Consider the following 24,414-nt stretch of genomic DNA (forward strand, 5'->3'; position numbering starts at 1 on the left):
AAAAGAACATGTAAATTTTACCAGATCTGGGATTCGAACCTGGTACCCATTAGATTATAAGTCGACGTGGTAACCGCTCAGCCATCGTGGGCCGCTTGCACTATGTGGTGGTCCATATGACACTCTCAGGATCAAACATGGAAAAATTTTGTTTTTTTTTAATATTTGAGGTTTTTTTAAATTATGTTGAATAAAAAATGTTTCATATCGCAAAATCTCATGAATTATTCATTGAATTAAAAAAATAATTCATTGATTTATATTTTATTCGAGATTGAACTGAACATGAAGTATTAGCTTTAATTTGAATGTCAAATGTTAATCTACAACAATTACAATCTAATCATACATCGATATATAGGACTGGAGTGTCTGATTAATAACCACGCTCTGATTGATGGTGAAGTAAAACATTGAATCTTATAACGGAATCATCAATAATACAATCGGTCCAAACTCTCAAATTATCTTGTACATGTTGATAAAAATGTCACGTAATCATTATAAATTCTTATCTATCTATCTAGGTGCAAGATTGTTCTACAACTTTATCAAGGAATGACTTAACAATTTTATTTCACATACTTAAGTTATTTGTGATTTCAGTGTTCATCATTTTGGACTCGAGCACGGGTTTCTAATTCATGGGTCGCGACCCTTATGCGAGTTGTAAGATGTTTTCTAGGGGATCATCAACTACTAAATAGTAAACTGAAATAAAATAATTAAAAATTATGAATTATCATGTAAGATTCATTGTTGTCATCATGTTTGAACGACATATTGTTTTTTATTTTATTTATATAAATATGTGATTATGAAATCTTGATGGGGTCGGGGGAATTTGACACTAAATTAACTTCTTTGACCGAAAATCAGCAAATTTATAACAATGTGAATAAAAAAATATTATGATCATATGAAAAAAAAAACACTATGTAAAATGTGATGTTAAATTATTTTTTATTATTTATTAATGAACTTGACAATGCACAATAAAATTTTAAATTTAACAAATAATTAACCCAGGCATTCCCATTTATAATTGAATTAATGATTAATCTCAGAAAGGGTTATTCAATTTTATGACCTGTTGAAGAAATTTTCCTTTTTCTTTCTTTTATTGAATTATAGAGAAAATCACTTTCTACATCGAATGGCATTATTAACTCAAAACCTTGAAATTTTGGTTGTTTCCATATAGAAATAGGTTTTTTTTATATAAATTTTTAAATAAATTTTTTAAAATGCGTTTGCTTCCTCGAGTGAAAAAAAATATGTACATGAAAAACGTTGCGAACTTGTGATCTAGTTGCCGTTAATGTTAAATAAATTGTAATATTTACTTTCCATACCTATAATATGTTCTTGCAATATGTTGAGTGCTATCACATAGTATGTATATATTTCTGTACCTGGGAGCCAGGAGCCAGTGTATACCCAGGAATACTTGAGAAAATATAATTTAAGATTTTCAGCAGATTGGTGTCTATGGACTTTTTAATAATTTTTGATTATGGTTATGAATAGACTAAAAACTGAATTGGCTGAAAGTTATGATACTTTACGTACAAAATCGTACAACGGTACATCATATTGGTTCAAATTTATTGTAATAAGGTACGACTATAATATTGACATATAGAGCGAAAATTGCAACATTTGATATAAAACAATTTATTATTGATATTGTTGTGATGATGGCATTTTTTAATAACTTTGATATTTATTAATTTAAAATAATAATAAAATCATAAAAACCATTTTTATTCGTAAATTTAGCCATAAACACTTAAAAATAATACATAATGAATCATAGAATCTGTAAAATTAATTTACCTTAGTTTATACTTTTATTTAATGGAAAAAAATCAAAACTTTAATGAATTCACACCGCACATGCACATCCAGGGTCGTTGACGCCTTAGAATTGATTTTCCACTACTCTATGCAAAGATTAGGAAATTTTCTAGAAGGGTATATTCAGAACTAAAACATAAATAACATAAATAATCCTCATTGGTGACTAAATTCTCTTAATATGTAACAGACAAAAATGCCATTATGCCAGTATTGCCGCCAACGTCAGTATAAGAGTCGTTTACCTTATTATGTTGTGTAAAATACAGCTCCATATCGTCAAGTCAATCTTGTGAAACTTGTAAATCCTATTTTAGTCTAAAATGATATTTTCATTATATGATATGCTAATAATATCGAATATCTTACCTATATCTAAGATTCTTGCATCCATAACATGACTAATCATTTCAAAAATCAATCTACAAAACTTCTTAATTATTTATATATATACATACTGCGGAAAAATTTTCAAAGCTTGTACTTAAAATATCCGACATCATTGTCATTTTATATACAGGAATTATTTATAGTTTTCATTTATGTATTCGGAAATTCCATTTAAAATGATAATTTAATGATTTTGACTGTCTCCTGAAAAAAAGATTGTTATGGATTTACGGGGGCCTACAAAAGATGGATCGATAATATTGCTTTGCTGGAATTTTCAATGAAGCGCCAAATGTATTTAAGTAAAGACAAAACATTTATTTACAAAAACATTGCTTTATTTAGAAATGTATAATATTGTTTGTCATAATGTGCATTATCTAATTTATACCAAGATCGTCTGAGGCTGTTGGTTGGTCAAAGTCGGTAACCTCCATTTTTACTATTTTTGATATTTTTTATGGTTCTTATTTTATAAAGTATTGTTTCATGTATAATATTTATATTCATAAAATAATATATCCAGCTGTTTGTTTGTTACATAGGGTTAAACCAAAGGGTGGTGACAAAGCAGTTTATATTGATCAGCTGCCTTTTTTTATATTTTACAACCAACATGTTTTTTTTTTATTAATTTTAATTTTATTTCGCTATTTTGTTTTTCCAATTGTTAACTAATATGTTTGAAAAAATTCAAGTATTCTATTTGCATACCTAAATGTGGTTGGCGGTTGTATGTGATTATCTCAAAATGGTGGAATAAGGAGGTTACTTACTGACTTTGAAACCAACAGTTTCATCTGTTTGTGAATATTGTGTTCCATCCACGGCACAAAAAATACATAGACATTTGTATCAGAACATTTTAAATGTCTGTAAACAGTTTTTATACAATGTTCATTTGTTCATGTCTAAATGCATCTGTGTCCAGACTCGGCTTTATATTGTATGTTCTCCCACCATGTAGTAGTGGTTCGAATGCGAGCCTTTTGATCTGTGGGCTCGTATAAGACCGCTTGGCCAAGTCACATGTTGTGTTTTTAAAGTGAAACTTTTTATACGTGAAAATTCACAAGAAAGTGAATACCATGTGATTATAACCATTACAGTCATCATTTAAATTACCATTTTAACACGAGAACGGGGCATATCGCCACCCCATTTATATTTGCCGTAAGTAATCATATTGGATTCTTGTTCTTGGACACACTTTGAAAATAACATGTGATTTCTGCCAGATGTGATATTCAAACCAGCATCCATAGCTTCAGAGTCAGGCGTTATGCTACTACTCCTCAGTGGGAATACTAATTATTGAACACCTATTTTATGATTACAGGTACGGCCTGAATCTCAATGGAAACTATCACTAATAACGGTGGAACCTGTCATGTTCCTGTATATGTTTGCATTTAGTATCACATCAGTTGTAGAGCAAGCATTTTTTGTGCATAAAGCCTGTACTGTAAATTTAAGATTTGATGGAACAATCTGTGATCATCTCAAAGATGCCAACGAAACAGAAATAAATGACAAAGTTCAGGTATTGGTTTTATTAATTTGCTACAGTATACGTTTATTTACCACTATTCCATGGGTAATATTCATTAATCTTTTATTAAATGGCACCTACACATGTATAGTGACATGTCCCAAATTTTCTATCCCCCATATTGTTGTTTAAGTTTTCTGTATTTTTTAGAAAAATTGAGTTTTCATTTTCTTATTTTCGTGACATTGATAATATTTTACTATATTCTTTGTATATATATATTTTACTATATTCCCACCCCTTAGGATGTGATGTCACATTATATACATGAGCGCTTCGCAACCGGTGTACCGCGGCACACCGGTGTGTCGCGGAGCATTGCTACAAAAAAAAAACACAAATAATTTTGTATATTATACAATACTTACTTAATGGCCAAATTTGTGAACATGGCTGGTATATATTTATATAGTAATATATTTGAGCACTTGCATGAACTTAATAAAACAATCAGATCAGAATGAAAATATATTGACGGGCTCTGATAAATTAGAAGGAGTTAAGACAAGGATCTCTACAAATGTACCAAAGGACCTACCAGATCACCATTGAAAACAAGCAATTAATTTTGGATCCGTCTCAAAAACATTTAACTTTGTTGCAAAAGAAATTTCATCATTACTTTCATACAACCCTTTTGTAACCAATGCCGAAAATTCTATAAAAGCGCTTTCCTTATAAATTCGAGAAAAATTTGCTGAATTGAGATCGACGGGAAGCTAAAACTGAACTTCGCCGATGTTCCATTGGCTATTTTTTGGATTTCGATTAATAAAGAATATCTACAGACAAGTTATAATTAAAAATAATTAGCAGTCTTGCATGAAGGGTCTTGATCAAGAACTTCGGGCCGGTCTTTCAAATATCAAGTCAAAATATATAAAACTTTTACGTTCATTGAAACAAGCTAAGGTATCACATTAGTTAGATATTATATTGATAATACAAATACATGGAAATATGTACATTTAGTTCCTCATCGTGTGTATATTGAATTATTTATCAAATAAAAAAACATAACCTAATGTAGTTTTGGTGCATGGCCACCACAATGGCTGACAGGGCTCTAACCTGGAGGTCCGGCGTGGGAGGTCAACCAGACAAGTGAGATAAACAAAAATTACATATTTTCTCTAATGTTTTTTTTTTTTTTTTGTGATTTTACCGAGGCTTTGACTGCGACTCGCTGTCATATCGCCTCTTCTCTTCTAGAAGGGGATCCTTCGATCAGGTCCTCACTCCTATTCTGTTAAATGGCTTTATAATTATTTTGTCTAGCTCTTCCGTCTTTCTTTCTTTCTTCTTTAGACGCCAGTGTTTTATGCACCAGAATCGCTCTCCTCCGTATCCATCCCTTCTGTATTTTCGATACATCGTGTAATCATTGAATTTCAGATAGTCTAATTCAGACCTCAGCCAAGTCTCTGAGATTAATGCTATTGAAATTTTTGTCTTATTAAGTAGAGTTCTATATCATCCTTTTTTTGCTTCATACTTCTGGCATTCCATTGTAAAATCCTAATTTGTTTTTTATTATCCATTTTGCTCCAGAACCTCCCCTAGAATTTCCTTTAAGTGTCCTTCTTTGAATTGTTTGCATACCCAGTCCACTGCTTTAATTATTAGTTGTTTAATGATCTGCTGCCAGTCTCCCCCTTTCAGCAAGACTTTCATAATTTCTCCCATCGCGTTAACCTCTGTCTTCCCCTTTGAATTTTTCTTATTTTTTGTAGGCTTTACGCTACTACCTGTAGATATTATTGTTGAGCCTGAAGCTTCTACCACCGCTTCTTCTTTCTTTTTGTTTTCCTTAGTTTTTTGAATTGTTTCGCTTTCATCTCTTCCTACGATTTTTTTTTGTTTTAATATGTCAGCATAGCTATTATTTAACATATTTTTTTTTGCTTCCTTGAAAGGTATGTTCATTTTTTTCATTGCTTCTTTGCAATTCTTTTCCTCTTGCCACTTTGGGCATTTTTGGCTGTTTGCCGCGTGGTTACCTTTGCAATTGATGCACGTAATTTCCTCATTTTTTTCGCAGGTTTTGTGGTTTTCACCACACTTAGGGCACGTTTCTACTGTACGTCCGCAATTGTTCGCGATATGCCCATATCGCCAGCATTTGTAGCATTGCATAACCCTGAATACATACGGTTCTACAGTAAAAGAGACTCCATATATGTAAATTGTTCTCGGCAATATTTTCTCCCCAAATTTAATACTGACTGACGAGGTCTTTGTCAGCTCTCCTGTATCACCTTTTCTTGTCAACCTCTTAAGGTTGATTACTTTTGCATCACTTTTGATTTCCATTTGCAGTTCTTGGAGGTCCATATCAATATCGACTTTTCTTATTACTCCATAAGAGCAGGAGTCATTCTCTTTGGTCACAAAACCGAGATCTTTGAGATCTCCAGCTTGTTTCACTTTATCTGCTTCTTTTTCGTCTTCTACTTGGATGTACGTCTTTAAATTTTTATTGTAAATTTTCTGTACTTTTACTCCTGCCTTATGCAGCATCTGCGCTATTTTCAATTTTAATGGAATTTTACTTCCCGTCGCTATCATGACGAAGTTTTGGTTTCCCTTTGGAGTGACCCCAGAGTCTCTTCTGGGTTTTTTTCCAGAGGTCACCGTCTGCCATTCTTCTTCTTTTTCTCCAACCACTTCCTCTTCATCATCGTTTCTTTTCTTCTTCGTTTTTTTGGTTTCATTCACTTCCATCGTGGTGTTTTCCATTTTATTGCTTTTGCCGTTCACGCGGTCTTGGAATTCGCGCAACAGTGTGAACAAAAAACAGTGTGGACAACCCCTCGCTTCACAGCGTGTGACGCACTCCCCGCACAAAGTGCACTATCCGTGCAACAATAAATATTTTTCACTTTTTCTCAAGCTCTGGCACTGATTGTCAAAATCACATGGGACCACACATGTTGAGTTTATTGTCAAATTCATTTACAAACAATATTATTTTTGTTGTATCCCGTATTTATAACCGTTCGCGAGTAACCAGGCGAATATCGTCCCGAATACCCAAGCGAAGTTGTACAACCTCACTCCACCGCTGTTGGCTTCCGACTGTGTTCTCTAATGTTAACATCTACATTAATGTCTAAAATACAATTTACTTTTATTGTATCAATACTCGACAAATAATTATTCTTAACCCGACAACTAAGCATAATTCAATTGGATGTATTAATAAATACAAAAAATCGCTAAACATACAATCAATACCATTAATTTTTACCTCGAACACCATTTGCTGTTTTAGAGAGCAATAGGTAGGGGGTCACCCAAAGATCCTGGCCTGGGGTCCCCCTTCAAGATGTAGGATCCATGTTTTGGTGTATAAATAGTTTTATGTCTGGTGTGCCGCGGAATTCTAGGAAGACCTTTGGTGTGCCGTGCGTGAGAAAAGGTTGCGGAGCACTAATATGCATGATCCGTCTTTCGATTACGTCTAGTAAAATCAGTGGTGGCCGGTTTAACATCATACAAGTGCACTGCACTGTTCGTGGATCATTTCTTCGAAATGACACCTTGTAAGTAACAAAATAACAACTTTACAAGAGAGGGAAAAAACGCTCCTGCACACTATGTGTTTGATATTTGATATTACAAATCAATTTTTTTGTCATATATATAATGAATATATGTATGTAGTATGAGGATTACTACAAGTGACTAGCGGTAAACAAAATGATACATTTATGAGTTGTCTATCATTAGTAGATAGGAGATATCATTTCAAACGTTTTTATGAGCTAAATATTTTTTTAGGAATTGTCAGTTTTCGTCAGTAGATGTCAATACTACCAATATATTCAATAATGTAAAAAACCTATTTTGAACAATATGTCACAGGTGTGGTGTCTTAATCCTTGATTTTGCAAATGGCCGTTATCCAAGTATCTTGGGACGATATAGATATTGTTTGTACTTGAATCACATTTGATACCGTTACGATGTAATGTTAATTGTAATATCTTATTTAATAAACGCACCCACTCTTGCAGTTTCTTATTAAGGACCTCGCCCCATCACCTTCTCAATGACTTGTTTTGTCCCTTCAATTTAAAGGCAGCACCCGGGCTGCATAATGACTGAAAATTAAGATTTTTGGGTATCTTTGGGAGCTACATACACCTGAAAAATCTGTGCACGTTGTAGGAAAGATGTATATATATAATGATGCTCAGTCTTTTCTCATGCTAGAAATAACAAAAGCCATTTTAAGGTGTCCATGGTTACTATTTCAGATTATTTTCTTGCAATAAAAGAATATTTTGAAAAAGTGTTATATCCAGGGTTATCTAATCATTCCGAGTGTTTCTCAACTTTTTTGAGGCGTGTGGCCCCCTTTTGATTCTAATATGTTTATGCGGCCCCCCACTCATTCATTGTTTAGGTGAAAATGACTTATCGTGGTCGCAATTATTTCATTTCCAACCTTTACACGGAATGTGGGCCCTTACATTTCAATGAGTATTTGACAGTACAATCTTATCAATATCCCCCCATGTTTACAAAATTAGCTTACATGAACTATTCACAATTTATTGAAATATGATATTTTTTCGAATTTTCAGATAACAGTGTCAACCTTTCATCAATGGAATGGGATAGCTGGGCATATTGTGCCAATCATTTTAGCATTTTTTCTAGGTGCTTGGGCCGATAAACGTGGACGAAAGGCTGTCCTATTAGTAGGCCTGTTTGGAAAACTTATCTATTCAATCATGGTCATTATAATTTCCATGCAAGGTAAAACATTCATTGATAACCTTTATTTTGTCTAATCATTTAGATAAATCATATTTTATCATGTGCAGTGCTGGGTTAGACATCCATTCATATGTGCAAAATGCATTGTGCAACAGCGGTCAAAAAGTTTTTCAGTTTTTTCAATTTGTGAAGTACATATATAAATGTCTAAAAGATAGTGACCATCGTGCTTCACATAGATATCCTGTCAGTCAGACAATTATCAACTTATAATATCATAAAACTACTATAGCAAGGAATGTACCAAATGTAAAACACTGATTTTGAGCAGTCATTTAGTAATTCCTTCCTCAATTAAAATATAAGCTGTCAGTTAAGAGTCATCAAAGAGGCCATCGATAAAGTTAAACCACATATTGTTTTGTATCACGTGACATACAAACTAATGAATATGTATCAGTGACGAAGGGTGGAGGTAGGCTGTTAAGATCCGCCATAAATAGTGCACATTAACTTTTATATGTAGTTTGTATATCAACATGGTACGAAACAACATGCAGTTTCCATCTATAAATGTCCGTTAAGCTAATTTTCGGCGACTCCCATGCCAATAAATAATATATATTACCACAATAATTAATACTATTTATTATAGCATGGATATGTACAAACATTCTTATTTGGAGTAAATTTTTTGTTTGTGAATGTGTTTTTTTTTAATTGAAGTAGAGAGAGGGGCAGTTTTTGGATTTCACATAGGGGTGGCCAAGTCAGTTGAGGCGGTCTTCATCACATCATACCAAGCAGCAATCCTTTTTTGTCACTCAATCCTATTATAGGTTTAGTAATAATAGTATCGTCGTTGAACTGTTGAAATCTCCCATGTGACAAAATTATAATTTAACATGATAGACAAAAAACTGCTCTATAAGCGCAAACCTAAAGGTATACTTTCAATGTTTTTTTGTGTCTGTGAATAACTTGATTTATGTAAATAACAGGTAGTAAAGGGCTCGTCATCATCAACTGGCTGTAAAGCTCCAAAGAGATTACTACGTAAATTGGACATTATTAAAATGAGACATGTTTAATTGGAGGTTCGTATAGGTAATTAATTATATTTGAATTTGGTGGTATATAATATAACATTGAGGGCTTTACGGTATGCGGGTATGTGGTATAAATGAACAGGCAATATAAAAAAAATACCATTTTGACAAAATTGTCACATGGGAAGTTTTAACAGCTCGACGACAATATATAAAGTGTATTGTTAGCTCAGTCGCACATTGAAAATAGTCTCGACTAAGATATAATATGTCAAAAATCAAAATAGGCAAGGCCATGCTGGAACAGTGATGTCACGCGGCTAGCCAAAATGAATGACAAAGTGTGTAATTTTGGTATTATACCCGCGCCACATGTCAGGTGAAATTTCTTGCATGCGACATCAGTTGTTTTATCAAACTAAATTGTTTCAATCATGCAGCGTGCGGCAGTACATTTAATTACATGTGTTTTGTGAATGCCAACAAAATCACATAGAAAAAGTTGATGTGTTGCAGTCGAGACGAGTTTGTATGTGAGACCTGGCCTTCGTGTAGAAATGCAAACACTGATGTCATAACATTGTGAACAATGTTCAGAGTAAAATGTACAATGAGGGTGATGGTTTTCTGTGTTAGTTGCGACCAGAGATGCCGGAACCCATGACTTTTTTAACCATCATCCGTATTAATATTGTCATGGTTTCTATGATTTTTAATAGCCTAGATTACCACGTTTGAAAAGTACAATTTCAGCACTTTACTATATAATCTCTTGAGAATGGCCTTTGCAACGAGCCCAAGATGTTGAAGAAAGTAGGATGAACATATCTTGGCGCCCCATAAACCAAATTCTATTGGTTCTAGACGTTTGGATTGTTAGGGGTTAATTTAATTGACTTATATGTTACAATGGTATTATGGCTTATCAGTAGTTCTTCTCTTTTCTTTTCTAGATACTTGGCCGTTGGAATATGTAATTTATTTGGCCACTATCCCGAGCGCTTTCACTGGAGCTGATGTAGCAATATTTGCATCAGCGTTTGCATACATATCTGATGTGACAACAGACCAGAATAGGACAATTAGAGTGGCCATATTGGATATCTGTTATTTGAGCACACTGCCAACCGGTGTGGCACTAGGTAAAAATAAATGTTTCATAACTCAATCATCTATCAATAATCACTAAAACCTTGTTTAAAAACTCCCGTAATTTGTGCAAAATAAAAAATGTCTTCAGATAATGCCCGACCTTTGAAGTGCTGGATTAGTGAGATTCCACTATATTTATATTAACCCTGCGAAACTGGGATGTATAAATATCATCGGTACCATTATTGGTGGCATAATTGGTGTAATTGGACGATTATAATTCTAAAACCGCTCACCAAATTCTTACAAAAAATCGCTGTAGAATAATACTTTCGCTCATTGCGTTAATTTTTGTGTAATTATGAACATTCAATTAGACAGTGAATTTGACACTTCCACATATTATGATAGACCTGTTGGTAGAGCTATTAAGAGCCCATTTCCTCTCCAAATATATTGTTACCAAATACGCTATTGCATATCGCCTGGCGCCCACATCCTGAAGCGAGCCCCAAGGCCAGAATCTTTGGCGAGTCCCTCTACCTATTGCTAAGGCAGCATAATGATCACAGTAGCATTTCCCAAACGGTGTTCGGGTTCGGTGTGAAATTTAGAGCATTCCAAATGTTATAGTGATTTGCTGAATTTTTTAAATAAATTCACTCATTGAATTGTCAGCACTTTGCATCATATGCACTGATTCCCAATCTTTCTCGTGTTGCGAGTGTTCCTTTTGTTGTAGCATGATATTAAAATATATAAATATTAATATTCACTTTATGCAGCTAAAATACCAAAATATGATTGTATTAAGAAAGCTAAGTAAATTTATTTGATTTATTTTTGAACAGAAAATTTCTTAGAATTCTATTTTATCTTCAATAAATAATTTTGCCTTTAAAGTTTGTATATCGAGTGTTGTTTGCACAATAGTGATATATCCACAATCAGTCAAAAATGAGATGTTGATGCAATTCTTTTACTATTTTATAAGCCAATATTTTGCTATGACAACTCCAAAACGTTTACAAGACACTAGCATTCGATTATATTGAGAAAACGAAAATCATATATTGTAATGAATATATATATAATTCCCAATCTTAATATTACTTTTTTGTAAAATTTCCTTTTTTGGAAATGTCACTTGTGCAGACAACCACTGATATATAAATATCTGTTTATTCTGTACCAGTTGATAATGTTTCTCTGAAGTGGACGAAACTGCTCTTGATTATTATTCAACTAAGTGGAATAAGTACTATATTTTGTGTTTTATTTTAATTAAAACAAATTAAAAGTAGTAATTATCGATACGCAATATTAAAAAATTAAAAATACATAGTACGCGTCAGGCAACCACATATTTTTTAAAGAAAATATACGTTGAATAAAATGACAAAATTTTCTACTTCTACTAAAACAAATCTGAAAAGTGCATATAAATAGACAATAGAAAAGTCCCCTTTTGTCTTCTGTTCATCTCATTTAACTGGCCGATCCGATACACCAGGTCCACCTTAACCCTGAGCCCTGTCAGTCTCCCCTTGTGGGGGCCACAGCATACCCCGTGTGAGTATAACATGCGTAAGTGGGGAGAAATCCAAACTGGTGATGATGGTTTTGATACCTGCATCCTGTATTCCTTCTGAAGGCTGAGGTTTGAGGATCTCTCGTGGTTTTTGAAAATGCTATTTTATGTTTGTAAATGTGGATATGTGATTATTTCTATGCTGTTGCCTACACCCTGCCATCATAAAGTAAATGTATGTATGTGTATATTTTCATGCTTTATTTTATAGCAAGAAATCACCTATTTATGATAATATTTGAAAGTTATTTTATGATGTAATTTTAAAATCACTAAGTTGAATCCATCCACTTATCTTTGTTGACATCTTAATCACTATTGAGTGTTTATTATGATTTAATCATTATATTATAATCATAATCTATACCAATTTAATTTTACATTATCAGTACTATTACTTTATCTTCCTTTGATTGATATGAAATGTGCAAAAGTTTTATAATCAATTATTATTCTTTAAATCTCATCATGTATGTGATTATTTTGATAAATCATTTGAGATACTATAAACCAGTTATCCCAATCTTTTTTGATTGACCCCTGAAACATTTTAGGAAATCTGGAACCCTACTTGACTGATACATAATATCATGGCCCAGATGGATGAATTACAAAACATAGCAGTCAATGCCGAAGAGTGGAGGTAGACTGTTGAGATCCAACATAAATAGCACACACAAAATTTTTCCAGTCATACTTCATACGTTTTCATTGAAATAAAAATTTTAATTGTAGATGGTATTGGTTAGTTTTTAAAATTCAATTAAACCCTGCCTAAGCAAATCATAATATTTATTATTGATATTAGATAAAAAATATTTGTCGATGGTTTGGATAGGGCAGGTTTAATTAAATTTTTAAAACTAACCATCACCATCTGAAATTTGTATTCTTAGTTTGATGAAAACAAATAAGTATGACACAAAGTGTGAATTATTTTTGTCAGATATCCACAGCTTACCTGTACTATTATGGTTTAGTCTGTGCAGGGTTTAAGTTTGACTGACAAAGTTTAGTGTGTACTGTTTATGTCAGATCTCAACAGCCTACCTCCACCCTTCACCACTGATAGAATGTGAATAATAATAAATAATTCACAAAACTCAACATACGATTCTTTAATCGGAGAACCAGAATCATGAAAAATATCAACAGTAAAAACTAAATTTTGAAACTATTAGGCACATTTATTTTATAGATGTGTCAGGTGTAAACGATTTCAAGTTGAGTGTACCACCGGTGGTTTTAGCCACAGGACAGGTGCTAGAGTCAAAGTGCAGATTGTCTTTGCATGCGGGAAGATCCAAGGATCCATCAGTAACTCGACAAGGAGTGGTTGTGTAATAGTACTGGGTAGCAAAAATCAGCAGTAGCATCTGGCTGTGGGCGGTTTAAATGTCACAGCTGGTTTAATCTGGTCAACGCACACTATATGGGGTGTATGGACGTTCCAAACTACCAATATGGGGAATGTAGTCATATTGTCAGGCTATCTTGTAAAACTCGTAAAGATTTTAATTGAATACGCTTGTGTTTCATCACATCGAATTATTTAAAAAATCGATTCAGAAAATTTTTATAAACTGGTTCCATATAATGAAAAAATTTGCAAACCTCATAATTCCCAGGAACGGAGTTTACAAGATAAGGTGACGATATACAAGTGTTTTTGTTATATAGTTTGAATACATTTTGTAGTCCTATGAATGTACTAAATCCATATTTATCTTTTCTTACAGGTGCATATTTATTTGGGGTTGTGAATCATTCGTACAGCATAATGTTCACTATAAATGCTTCACTATTAGCTTTGGCTATTGTGTACACATTCCTAGTTCTTCATTGGCAAACAACGGATGAGCAAAAGTCTATGTCTGAAGCAAATGTCAAGAATTTCTTCACCGACTTTTTTGTCATCCAACATGCGGTTGATTCAGTCAAAGTTTTCACTCAGGAAAGGCGTGGAAACCGAAGAAGCTTCTTGATAATCATGATGATAAGCATGATATTATATACATTTCAAAGAGGTGAACAGTTATTATTAGTTATTATTACAAATTATTATTAGTTTTTAAATTCTGTTGACACCATAGTGTTATGATATAATATAGTAAAGAAATAGACGTAATAGTGTTGGATGGGAAAGAATACACCCTGGGATAATATATCAAGGCAAAGATTGCGATTTCTTCCAAAATTATGAGTTGATTACAAACTCCAATAGAAATAGATTTTTTTGAAATTTTTTGAATTAAAATATTATAATGGACAGAATCATAATCGAAACAAATAACTACCTGTTATACAGAAGACATTAAAAGACAAGAACCGTCGCTGAAATCATGAATGCATAGGTTTCGGAAGTATTCAAGATATATCTGTTCCAATTGCAATGTGCCGTTATGTGTATACCTGTGTTTTAGACAATATCATGAAAAGCTTAATAATCATTGAAATTTTAAAGTGCTAAAAAATATTATTATGTAGAACATTGGTGTTGATTTTATGTGTTCTGTTTAGTGTAGGTATAGTGTTGTGATTAATTATCAAAACAAACTAATAATATTTAAAAGTGGAGTGTAAATAAAATATCTGTCGAAATTTATTAAGAGATTTGGGTAGACTGAATACTGAAGTGTTTATCCTCTGTCATCGACGCACTTGTCCAGCGATGATTAGCATGTGTCATGGCAGCACATGGGTAAGCCGGCATTTTTTCTATGAAGTGATTTCATCAGATCAGATTTAGGTGACGAATGTTTATTTTTAGAGTCGCATAAAATATTAGGTTTAGTCATAATCATTTTTGAACTTGACACCGATTTTTTACCACTCTATTTGTGTTTGACTTACATTGATTACTTTTGACTGTTGACTTACATTTGCTTACATTGACTTACATTTGACTGACATTAATTACGATTTATTGATGCTTGAAATCACAACGCACCCTGTTGTATTAGGCCGGGATTCGTAATGCTTTGAAAGGGTTAATAGATTTTTTCGTTATTCTGACTCTATGCTACAAGCGCGTATATGTGCTTTCCAACTCCATACGTGCAAGGCCGGCCGGATAATATGGATACCGATAACATGTGATTCCAATAGGAAGGTGCTACGTGCCACACAGCGCATGCCACGATAGACATTCTGCACGAGCGATTTGAGGGCATGGTTATCTCGCACGGCGGCGACGTGAACTGGCCACTGAGATCGTGCAATTTAACGCCTTTAGGCTTCTTCCTTTGGGGCTATCTTAAATCGCATGTCTATGCGAATAAACCGCAAACAATTGATGCCCTCAAAGTCAACATAACAAACACCATACAGCAAATTCAGCCAGATTTATGCAATAAAGTCATCGAAAAATGGACTTCCCGAATACGTGCCACGAAGCAAAGCCGCGGCGGACTTTTGAACGACGTTATATTCCATTCTTAATATAAAAAGTTGAGTGGATATCTCCTCACACACAACTTGTTTTATTAACATTTAAATAATTACAAGATAAAAAGAACTTTTTATATACAACGTTTTTAAATTTTCTGTTGAACCATATAAACTTGACTTGACTAGATCAAAAAAATTTTTACTTGACATGTCATATTGATTTCCATAGTAACGCAAGTATATATTAATAATTTAGTTTCTAGGACCCCAGAGCCCTAGCAACCAATAATGGTGTCGAAATAACTTTTCATACAAAACAGAATTAACTGAAAATGAATTTAATTCTACTTAAAGATGGCTAAAAGTATTAAAAAAATACATTGGCATTGTGTTCTGATATATTCTAAAAGTTTCAAATGTCTAGCTAATCGGGAAGTTAGTTAAAAATCGATTGCAAGATTTGTACCGGACAAATAAAAATACGAGCTAAGGAAAACGTTGTAAAATCAAGCGTCCTTATTGAAAGACCCTTTAGTAACGATTTTTTTTTTTGGATATTTTCAAATGTGTGTATTCACCTTTGATAGTTTGTTAAAATTGATTGAGTTTTACATTACTAATTATCAAGACATAAATCTATGTCAGGCTATACCAGTTATTTCTTCCCTTGTTTCTTTTTAAATTTAGAATTTTATATTTTAATTTATTAGGTATTATTTGAATTTTAAATTTAAAAATTTTACTATTTTGCCAATTCATTGTAGAGAACCAGCCTCTTTTCCACCTCATCAATAAATTTTTCTGTTTGTTTCTCTTCTATCCAAAAATTGTTCAGCAAATAGAGGAAGATGAACCACATCTTTTCCCTGTAGGAGCTTCGATGATTTTGGCAGTAAGGAGTGGGGCGGAGCGGGGCGCTAGTCTTTTTTCTCATAGTCTGCGCCTTTGCATACATTTCAAAGGGAAGCAGACAGCAGTCAGTCAAACTTGTCTAAGAGCAGTTTGTATAGCCGCTAGACCATTATCTCTATTAGACATCTCATCGTCAGTGTGTGATCTTCATTTGTTCTCATGGTTCAGACTGGATACATAGAAATATTATCTGAAAATAGGTCTTTAAATGTCTTTTCGTATGGTGAGAAAAAATGGGCCATCATAATGACACAAACATCTTCAGGCTTAGACATACAGTAGGCGGTCGGTAATCCGGCACACATATTTTTTCACGTATGCCTGATTGTCAGAAATGCCGGATTATTGGATGTCTATAGGAAATAATTCTATAACATGTGTTTTATCTGTCAAGGTCGGACACCAAACTGCCGAGGGGACGGTTCTCCGCTCTGTAATCCGGCAGTTCAATGTGAAACCTACCGGATTATAGAGCAGGAGAGCTGAGTTGCGAAATGCCGGACGATTGGACGTGCCAGATTGGTGAACGCCGGATTACCGAGTGCCTACTGTATCCCAAATTGTATATAGATTTATGTTTTGGTAAAGTTTTTCTAAAGACCTCGTGTATCTGCTATAGATCGATAAAAGTATATTTATGAATTATTATATCGTATAAAACAGTGATGCACAACCTTTTTATCGGCATTCAATTTATCGATTTCCTATTTGTTCACTGGATACAACCGGAAGTGTCATGGTTATGATATGTTTTGTCTCGATTCTAGATATATTAGTATTTCAAATTAAATAGGTTTATACTAAATTCGGTCACTCCAAGTTTTCAATTTTCAGGATAAATTTCTTTCCAGCATGGAAAGTGCATAAAAATGTACATCATCTTTGAAGTAGAAAGGAGGTGAAAAATGTCTGAATGTTTATTTTTCTCTGGCATTAAAGAAATTATTTTCAGCGTATATCTAAATTTTCTTATCTCACTGTTGTAAATAGAAGATTATTAATACGCATTGCTATACAAATATGCGCTTATACAAAATTTTACATATAATTTCAGATGAGAAACCGATGCTCTATCTATACATGACTAAGGTATTCGGTTGGGATACCATTGTCTATTCTAAATTCAAAACATTTCAAAGTGCAGCTTATGTTATAATGATGTTGATTGGAATACCTCTGATGTCGGGATTTTTAAAATGGAGAGACACGGTAAAAATAAACATTACTATTAATTACCTAAATGAATCTGTTCATAGACATCTTGCTCATACAAATTTCATTCAGTCATAAGCAGATGAATAAGTTAATTGTTGTTGAAAAATGAACATTGCAATAAGTGTCCACATTGCAAATTTATATTCATGTCTTTACTGCAGTGATTTTGTGTATAAGAGTGTATCCTGTATACGTAAATACCTACTTAAATAGTGTATATCAGTTCTTGATGATGGAAAGACATCATATTAATTAAAATATATATATATATATATTATATATTCTGGGCCTTGGGAAAAGAAGTGCCTATGTCAGAATATGCTTATTTTGGGTGTGTTGAAAAGTACGTAAAAATGTTCAATAATTACTTTATTTTTTTTTCTTTTCCAAATAATTTACAGATTGTTTTTAAAAAAAAAAGATCCATAGTGCATATTATTAATTAATAAGTTTAGAAGGCATTAAATAATCGCTTGTACTGGAAAACATGTCACTTCGACTTTTACCAAGGCCCAATATAGGTATATACATATATTATACATTAGGTACATATTTATTCCACATAATTTTGTTTTTAGCGCATTGCTGGTAGTGGTAAGATTGGTCAGTAGATCATTGTGAATGGGTGCCATGCGCAGGCTACATTTAAAAAAAAATTAGTGGGAAGTAGTTGGGGTGCCAGATCCCATGTCTTGTATGGAACTGTTCGTGCCATGTGCGAATGGTGGATACATCCCTAAATGAAAACTGCCGCATATAATTGTGATTCTTGAAACTGACTCCTGTAGCAAAAGCAGGAATCGCACTACCAGATGTCCAAAGAGAAGTAGCCGCCGATGTGCATCACACAGCCCAAATGAATGACATCCACTATATGGACATTCCTATGTGCAATCACGCTGAAAATCTAGGAAGAGTTTCCTTCGGTCACCCAAGGAGATTTCGGAGCCATCTGCCGTGGAAAGAATGGTGAAATGCGACTATACAGTTTTCTCAATGGTGCCCAATGAGAAGCTACCAGTGGGGGGGGTACCGGTGCAGGATTTCGCAATTTGGATGACAATGAATTGAATATGAACTGGAGTAACTAGGACCAAGGGTACTTATCTAAGGGATATCCCAAGTGGGGATACTTCGATGATGTGAATGTAGGTGACAAAATGGCGTAATACGTGATAGTCTGTTCGCTCGTTCCAACCAGCTGCAAGATCAATGATATGTTTGAAGCCAATGACGTGGCCATCATTTTGGCAAAGGCATTCTTGGGAAGAGTCTAGGCGCATCTTTTGTATGGACACGACATATTATGAAGATTCCACATCATTTAACAAGGATCAGGACCAGTTTCGTTCACTTAGGATATTTTCTGTTTAGGCTGATGGAACCGGTTTAGACATTTTACATTATTGTGGACTAAGTGCTAAATATCTTATTCTTATCGTTACTATAGTATGGTCCTAGCACATTGCGTCGTTTTCTTGTCTCTTTCAATTCTCTCTGTCCTGCACTATTCACAATGTCATCTTTAATATTTTTATTATTTCGGACACCCATGTAATTGAACATCGCTGGCTAGATGGATCTACTAATAACTGCCGTATACTTGGGGTACCAAACTGGAAAGCGGCCACTGTGGAAAGTTTGTTAAAGGAAGTCAGGAACCATATCGGGTTATTGCGATGCCAGTCTTGTTGTCTGGTGAAAAACATCGCTCGTAAACAACAATTTCTCTACAGTATTATTGTTTCTCTTAATCAAATTATTTTTTACCATAGGTTATTGTGATGATTGGAGCAGCTTCGCATGCGGTCGGCAGAATATTCTTTGCAACTGCTCAAGTGTCCTGGCTGTTTTATTTGGGAGCTTCTTTTGCGGCTTTGGGCCCTTGTGTGGCACCTGTCATTCGATCAATGACATCTAAAGCTGTGCAACCGCATGAAAGAGGTAAATATACTTATATAAATTGTCCATAGTAGTAAATAGAAGGGTGGAAGTAGGCTATGGAAATCCTGAACTTTGTCAGTCATACTAATTTGTTTTCATAAAACTAAGAATAGTAATTCCAGAGGATGTTATGTAGTTTTTTTAAATTTAATGAAACTCTGCTTAACCAAACCATAATTATGGTGTTTGCGAAGAGCTAGATAATATATAAAGAAGCTGGGTGGGACATAATGTAGAGTGGGTGGACAATACATCGATAAAGACGAGTGACAACGATTCAAATGGTTGGACGTAATAGAAAGGGACCTTCAGACTCTCAATCTGCCCAACCCGTCATCTGTCAATATTTCATTTATATCCAATATTGGCTTTCTAAATATTCAAAGGCGATTGGATATAACCGGTTTGACTCCTGACTTCTACACCGGTCAATTTCTGACTGATGTTTTGCTGCCAAGCTCTTTGAGCTTGAGCTTGTCACCTGACCAACATGTTCATGTGGCAAACATGCAAACCACATCTTCTGGGAATGTCCGAAAATGTGCTTTAAAAAGGAAAAGATGCTCAAGTCAGACCTGAAGATCTTTTCATACAGTTTTGTGTCTGTGTTGTTTTAACTCTGTTGTATATTATACAGTCGAACTTGGTTATTATGATCACAGAAGTAGCGAGATCTCGGATGTAATGAGGAAACATTCGTTGACATTTTAGTTTATGATTTTCTCCATACATTTATTCACTTTTATAACGAGCTACTTCTCGGGTACGGGTTTATGACATTAAGTGTCGTAAGTACCTAATTGGCGTTTTCGCTGACAACATTAAAAAAGTATCATATGGTTGAAATTGCATGTAAAAAATCCAAGCTTTGCGAAGTCAGTAGGTAACTTAGCAGCGCCGACGGCTCAACGCTTCATTACAATAAACAATTTCTTTTGTAGTTTATGAATGCCATGCTTGTTTCGGGGATTTTTACGATGGTTTTCAAATTTTTTATGTTCTATGCTTAAATAGAATGTGGCGCGAAAAATTTTATATAACGATATAACGAATAATGCTTCTAACGAGCAAATTCAGTCGGTCCCATCTTCCTCATAATAACCAAGTTTGACTGTATATTTATTAATTAGAATCATTTGTTTTTTGTTAGTACATCGTGCTACTCTTTGCCAAGGGCACTTTTTATTAGAAAGTAAAATTAGTCAAAGCACATTTGGGTGCGTGGTGACCTCAGTCTCGGATATCTGTTCCTGAAACATTCCCAGGCATAAAAAATATGGTCTCATGAAACGCTTGATCAAGACCGAATGTTGTGCAGGGTGGGTTGGCTTGAAGGAGTGCATATTTGTGTTGTTGTGAAGGGAGTGGGGATGGTGGAAAATAATGCTTATTAAATTTTCTTATTTTCAGGAAAAGTCTTTGCCCTTTTGTCTGTATGCGATAATGCGGTGACATTATTTTCGGCAACTCTGTATTCCCAATTGTACAATGCTACAATTGTTACTGGACATCCGAATGCCATATTTTACCTTACAATGGCCTCGCAATTGGCAGTTCTACTGCTAATTTTGTAAGTATCCTTTTATATTCACAGTTTTTACACCTGTTTTTTTGAAAGGAAAATTAAAAATGAGTTGAATTGAAAACATTTTCTATTGATATGAAAACTTTTATGTGAAAGCGAAGCTGATGATGAAATTAATAAGGCTTTGGACTCGAATTGCAGGTTCATTTAAAGCAAGCTCACACTTGTATTAGATGTGCCTATTTGTCAGCGTTTTCAGTTGGGGCAATCGGCAATTGCGCCCTGATACATGGGAGGCAATTATTTAGCTTTTAATAAAATTTTCATGATATGATCCATGAGAGAGAAGATCTCTTCTCATTATTCTCAACTAAAGAAGCAGTGGAAATCAAATTTTTGTATACTCGAGTGCACGCCATTCACGCTCTTGTGTAGATCTTACTGGGATACTCCCAGCACAACTTTGTAGGACGCTTTTTATTCATTATCCCGCAATATTTATCCCGAAAGGTTGTAAGACAAAACGGGTGGTGAAGGGGAAGCATGTGTAAGACCACACTGATGTCAAAACACCTTAATGTGTTAAAAACCTTAAATATGTTTTTTATAAAATTTACCATCGAAACAAATGAACAATCTTGTAAACTCACTAATAACAATATGTAACGAAAGCAGGACAATCAACAACAGGTTGAGATTTGCATATTATTTACACGCAGTCTAGTTACTAGTCAATTGTGTAGAGATTGTGTCTGTCAGCATGCCTGGGTGAAATTAAAGACTCGAGTCTTTTTTGGATTTGTTTTGTTTATTGAATAAATGAATTATTTACAAAATATAATGTAAACATCTGAATCAGTTGAGATCTCACGGAGTTAAGCACATAGAATATGCTCCAGAATGCAGTTATCGAGACCTGTTCTCACTGTGACCCTGTGGGGGTCCAACCTGTATAAACTAAAAGTATTTACTGTCATGAGACTCCTTTGGCTACACAAGTGACATACATTTTTTTTTGCTATATTTATTTCTTTATAAGTTATAAGTGATTATAATGTAATACTTTTATTGGTCTTGATTACTAAGCAGCTGTTGACCTACCTTATAAATCCAAACTTGTGGGAGGAGAAATTATTTATTAATGTTTATCAATGAATATCTTTACAGATCTATACACATTGTACTTGGATCTGAACGTATGGAGCAATATGTACAGGTGGAAAACTAGAATAATTTCAAATAATTATTATTCACAAGGCTGTAGAATCTATATCGACACAGATTATTGTTGTAATTCTGCGAAGAGGCTTCATAATTTAAGGAAAGGTCATAATACATTTTATTTGATAACTTTATTTTATATAGAGATGTAAATGTAATGTAAACAGTTGAACGCAACAATAATACGATAATCTTGTCTTTCTTTACCATTGTATGTTATGTAATAAAAATATATGATATATCACTGCTTGATTTCCAGTTTGTTCTATATCACATTTTTAAGCAAAATGACTTTAATGCCATTTTGTTTTATTTCCAGAACTATTAAGTTATTATTAACTATTAATTATCAATTAATTAATTATTTATTATTAATTAGTCAGAATACAAAAATTACGAAGACATTTGTTTATAATATCGAAAATAAGTTATTCTTTTATATGCAGAGTACAGTTTTTAATATATATATCAAATTGCTCTCCTGAGAATTTTACAGAAAGTGACATACATAGAACAACCTAGGAATCAGACAGCGATATATATATTGGTGGTGCAATTTATTATTTAACTTTCAAATTGCTCTCCTGAACTTTTACTGAAAGTGATAGAACAACATGGAAATCAGGCAGCGATATTAAAAATGCGTGGAAAACAATATAAAATTTTAAAATAAACCTTATTTTTGAGGTATTTGTATATTAATTTAAAGAAAATACAATATACTTTACATCAAGGAGGGAGCTAATTTCAAATATTAATAACTCCACAATTCAATATTTTTGGGGTAAATGATGTTTTTGTATGTCAAGTGTAACTGGTTGTTTTTGCGCCGGTTTATTTGTTAAAATCTTATTGTGTTTTCAATTTAGAACGATATGCTTATTTTCATTGTTTGATTGCTTTTAATTGCTATGAACCATCTTATATGAAAAAGCAAGAGGGCTTGATTTGTAATAAATTAAATAATAATAAAAAAACTCTAAATTACCAAAAATATATACATCACAAAATTTTATTTAATCAGTTTATAAACATTTTTTTTTGTACAGTGAAACCCCGATTTTACGGTTTTCAAGGGACCTTAAAAAACGATAAATGTATATATAATTTTTTTTTTTAAAAATCTCATTTTCTTCCTTGATTTTTTTTGACGTCTTGAATTATTTTCAGTTTTTCAGCTAGAGTTCTAGTTTTCTTCATGGGGGGGCATTTTAGTTGCAACTTATAAAAATTTAAATGATTTATGCGAGAACGGTAGATCGAGGTTTCACTGTATACATTTGGCTGGCTATGGAATTTATAGATTAATATTTTATTACTTATCGAGGTTTAAGAAACGACACCTCATAAGCTACATTTTGTTCAAAATTAGTTTTTTACATTATTGGATATATTTGTAGTATCGAACATCATTAATATCGATAAAAAAATATTTAGCTCCTAAAAATGTTTGAAACAATTTCTCGTATCTACTATAAAACTAATGATAACTCGTAAATGTATCATTTTGTTTGCCGCCAGCCACCCGTCAAATGCGTGTAAGTAAACCTCATACTACATACATTCACTATAGATGACGAAAACATTGATTTGTAATATCAAATATCAAACACAATAGTGTGCAGGTGAGTTTTTTCCCTCTCCTGTAAAGTTGTTATTTTGTCACTTACGAGTAGGGATTGCAATACCGAATGAAAATGTCAATACCGGGTTTTCGGTATTTCTTATTGAATACCGGTATTTCTTAAACATTAAAAAAACAGAAGTAGGTTGCTTATTAATAAATATAGCTATTCAAATCTTTTTAAAATATTATTTTATACCAAAAAACTACCTACATTTATTATGTTGACATTTAAAAATATGTATTGATCATAATATGTAGAACTAGTGATTTTTTACAAATAATTTGAATATATTGATAATTTCAACTAAAGCCCTCAAA

General features: G+C 33.3%; 1 protein-coding gene across 1 annotated transcript in view; it reads left to right on the forward strand.

Annotated features, from left to right (window-relative positions):
- LOC147079781 (lysosomal proton-coupled steroid conjugate and bile acid symporter SLC46A3) overlaps window positions 1-22,621 on the forward strand; it is a 32,984-nt gene extending 10,363 nt beyond the window's left edge. Inside the window, exons 2-9 of the mRNA XM_085944124.1 lie at window positions 3,590-3,793; window positions 8,395-8,569; window positions 10,533-10,721; window positions 14,002-14,289; window positions 17,619-17,773; window positions 19,555-19,723; window positions 21,134-21,293; window positions 22,416-22,621. Coding sequence (XP_085800250.1) covers window positions 3,590-3,793; window positions 8,395-8,569; window positions 10,533-10,721; window positions 14,002-14,289; window positions 17,619-17,773; window positions 19,555-19,723; window positions 21,134-21,293; window positions 22,416-22,476 — 1,401 coding nt within the window. The 3' untranslated portion in view covers window positions 22,477-22,621. The remainder of the gene's footprint in view (window positions 1-3,589; window positions 3,794-8,394; window positions 8,570-10,532; window positions 10,722-14,001; window positions 14,290-17,618; window positions 17,774-19,554; window positions 19,724-21,133; window positions 21,294-22,415) is intronic.
- Window positions 22,622-24,414: the final 1,793 nt, after the last annotated feature.

The sequence above is a fragment of the Rhyacophila brunnea genome, unplaced genomic scaffold, assembly GCF_057557595.1.
Source record: "Rhyacophila brunnea isolate RB1 unplaced genomic scaffold, BYU_Rbru_1.0 scaffold_1, whole genome shotgun sequence".
NCBI classification, from domain to species: domain Eukaryota; kingdom Metazoa; phylum Arthropoda; class Insecta; order Trichoptera; family Rhyacophilidae; genus Rhyacophila; species Rhyacophila brunnea.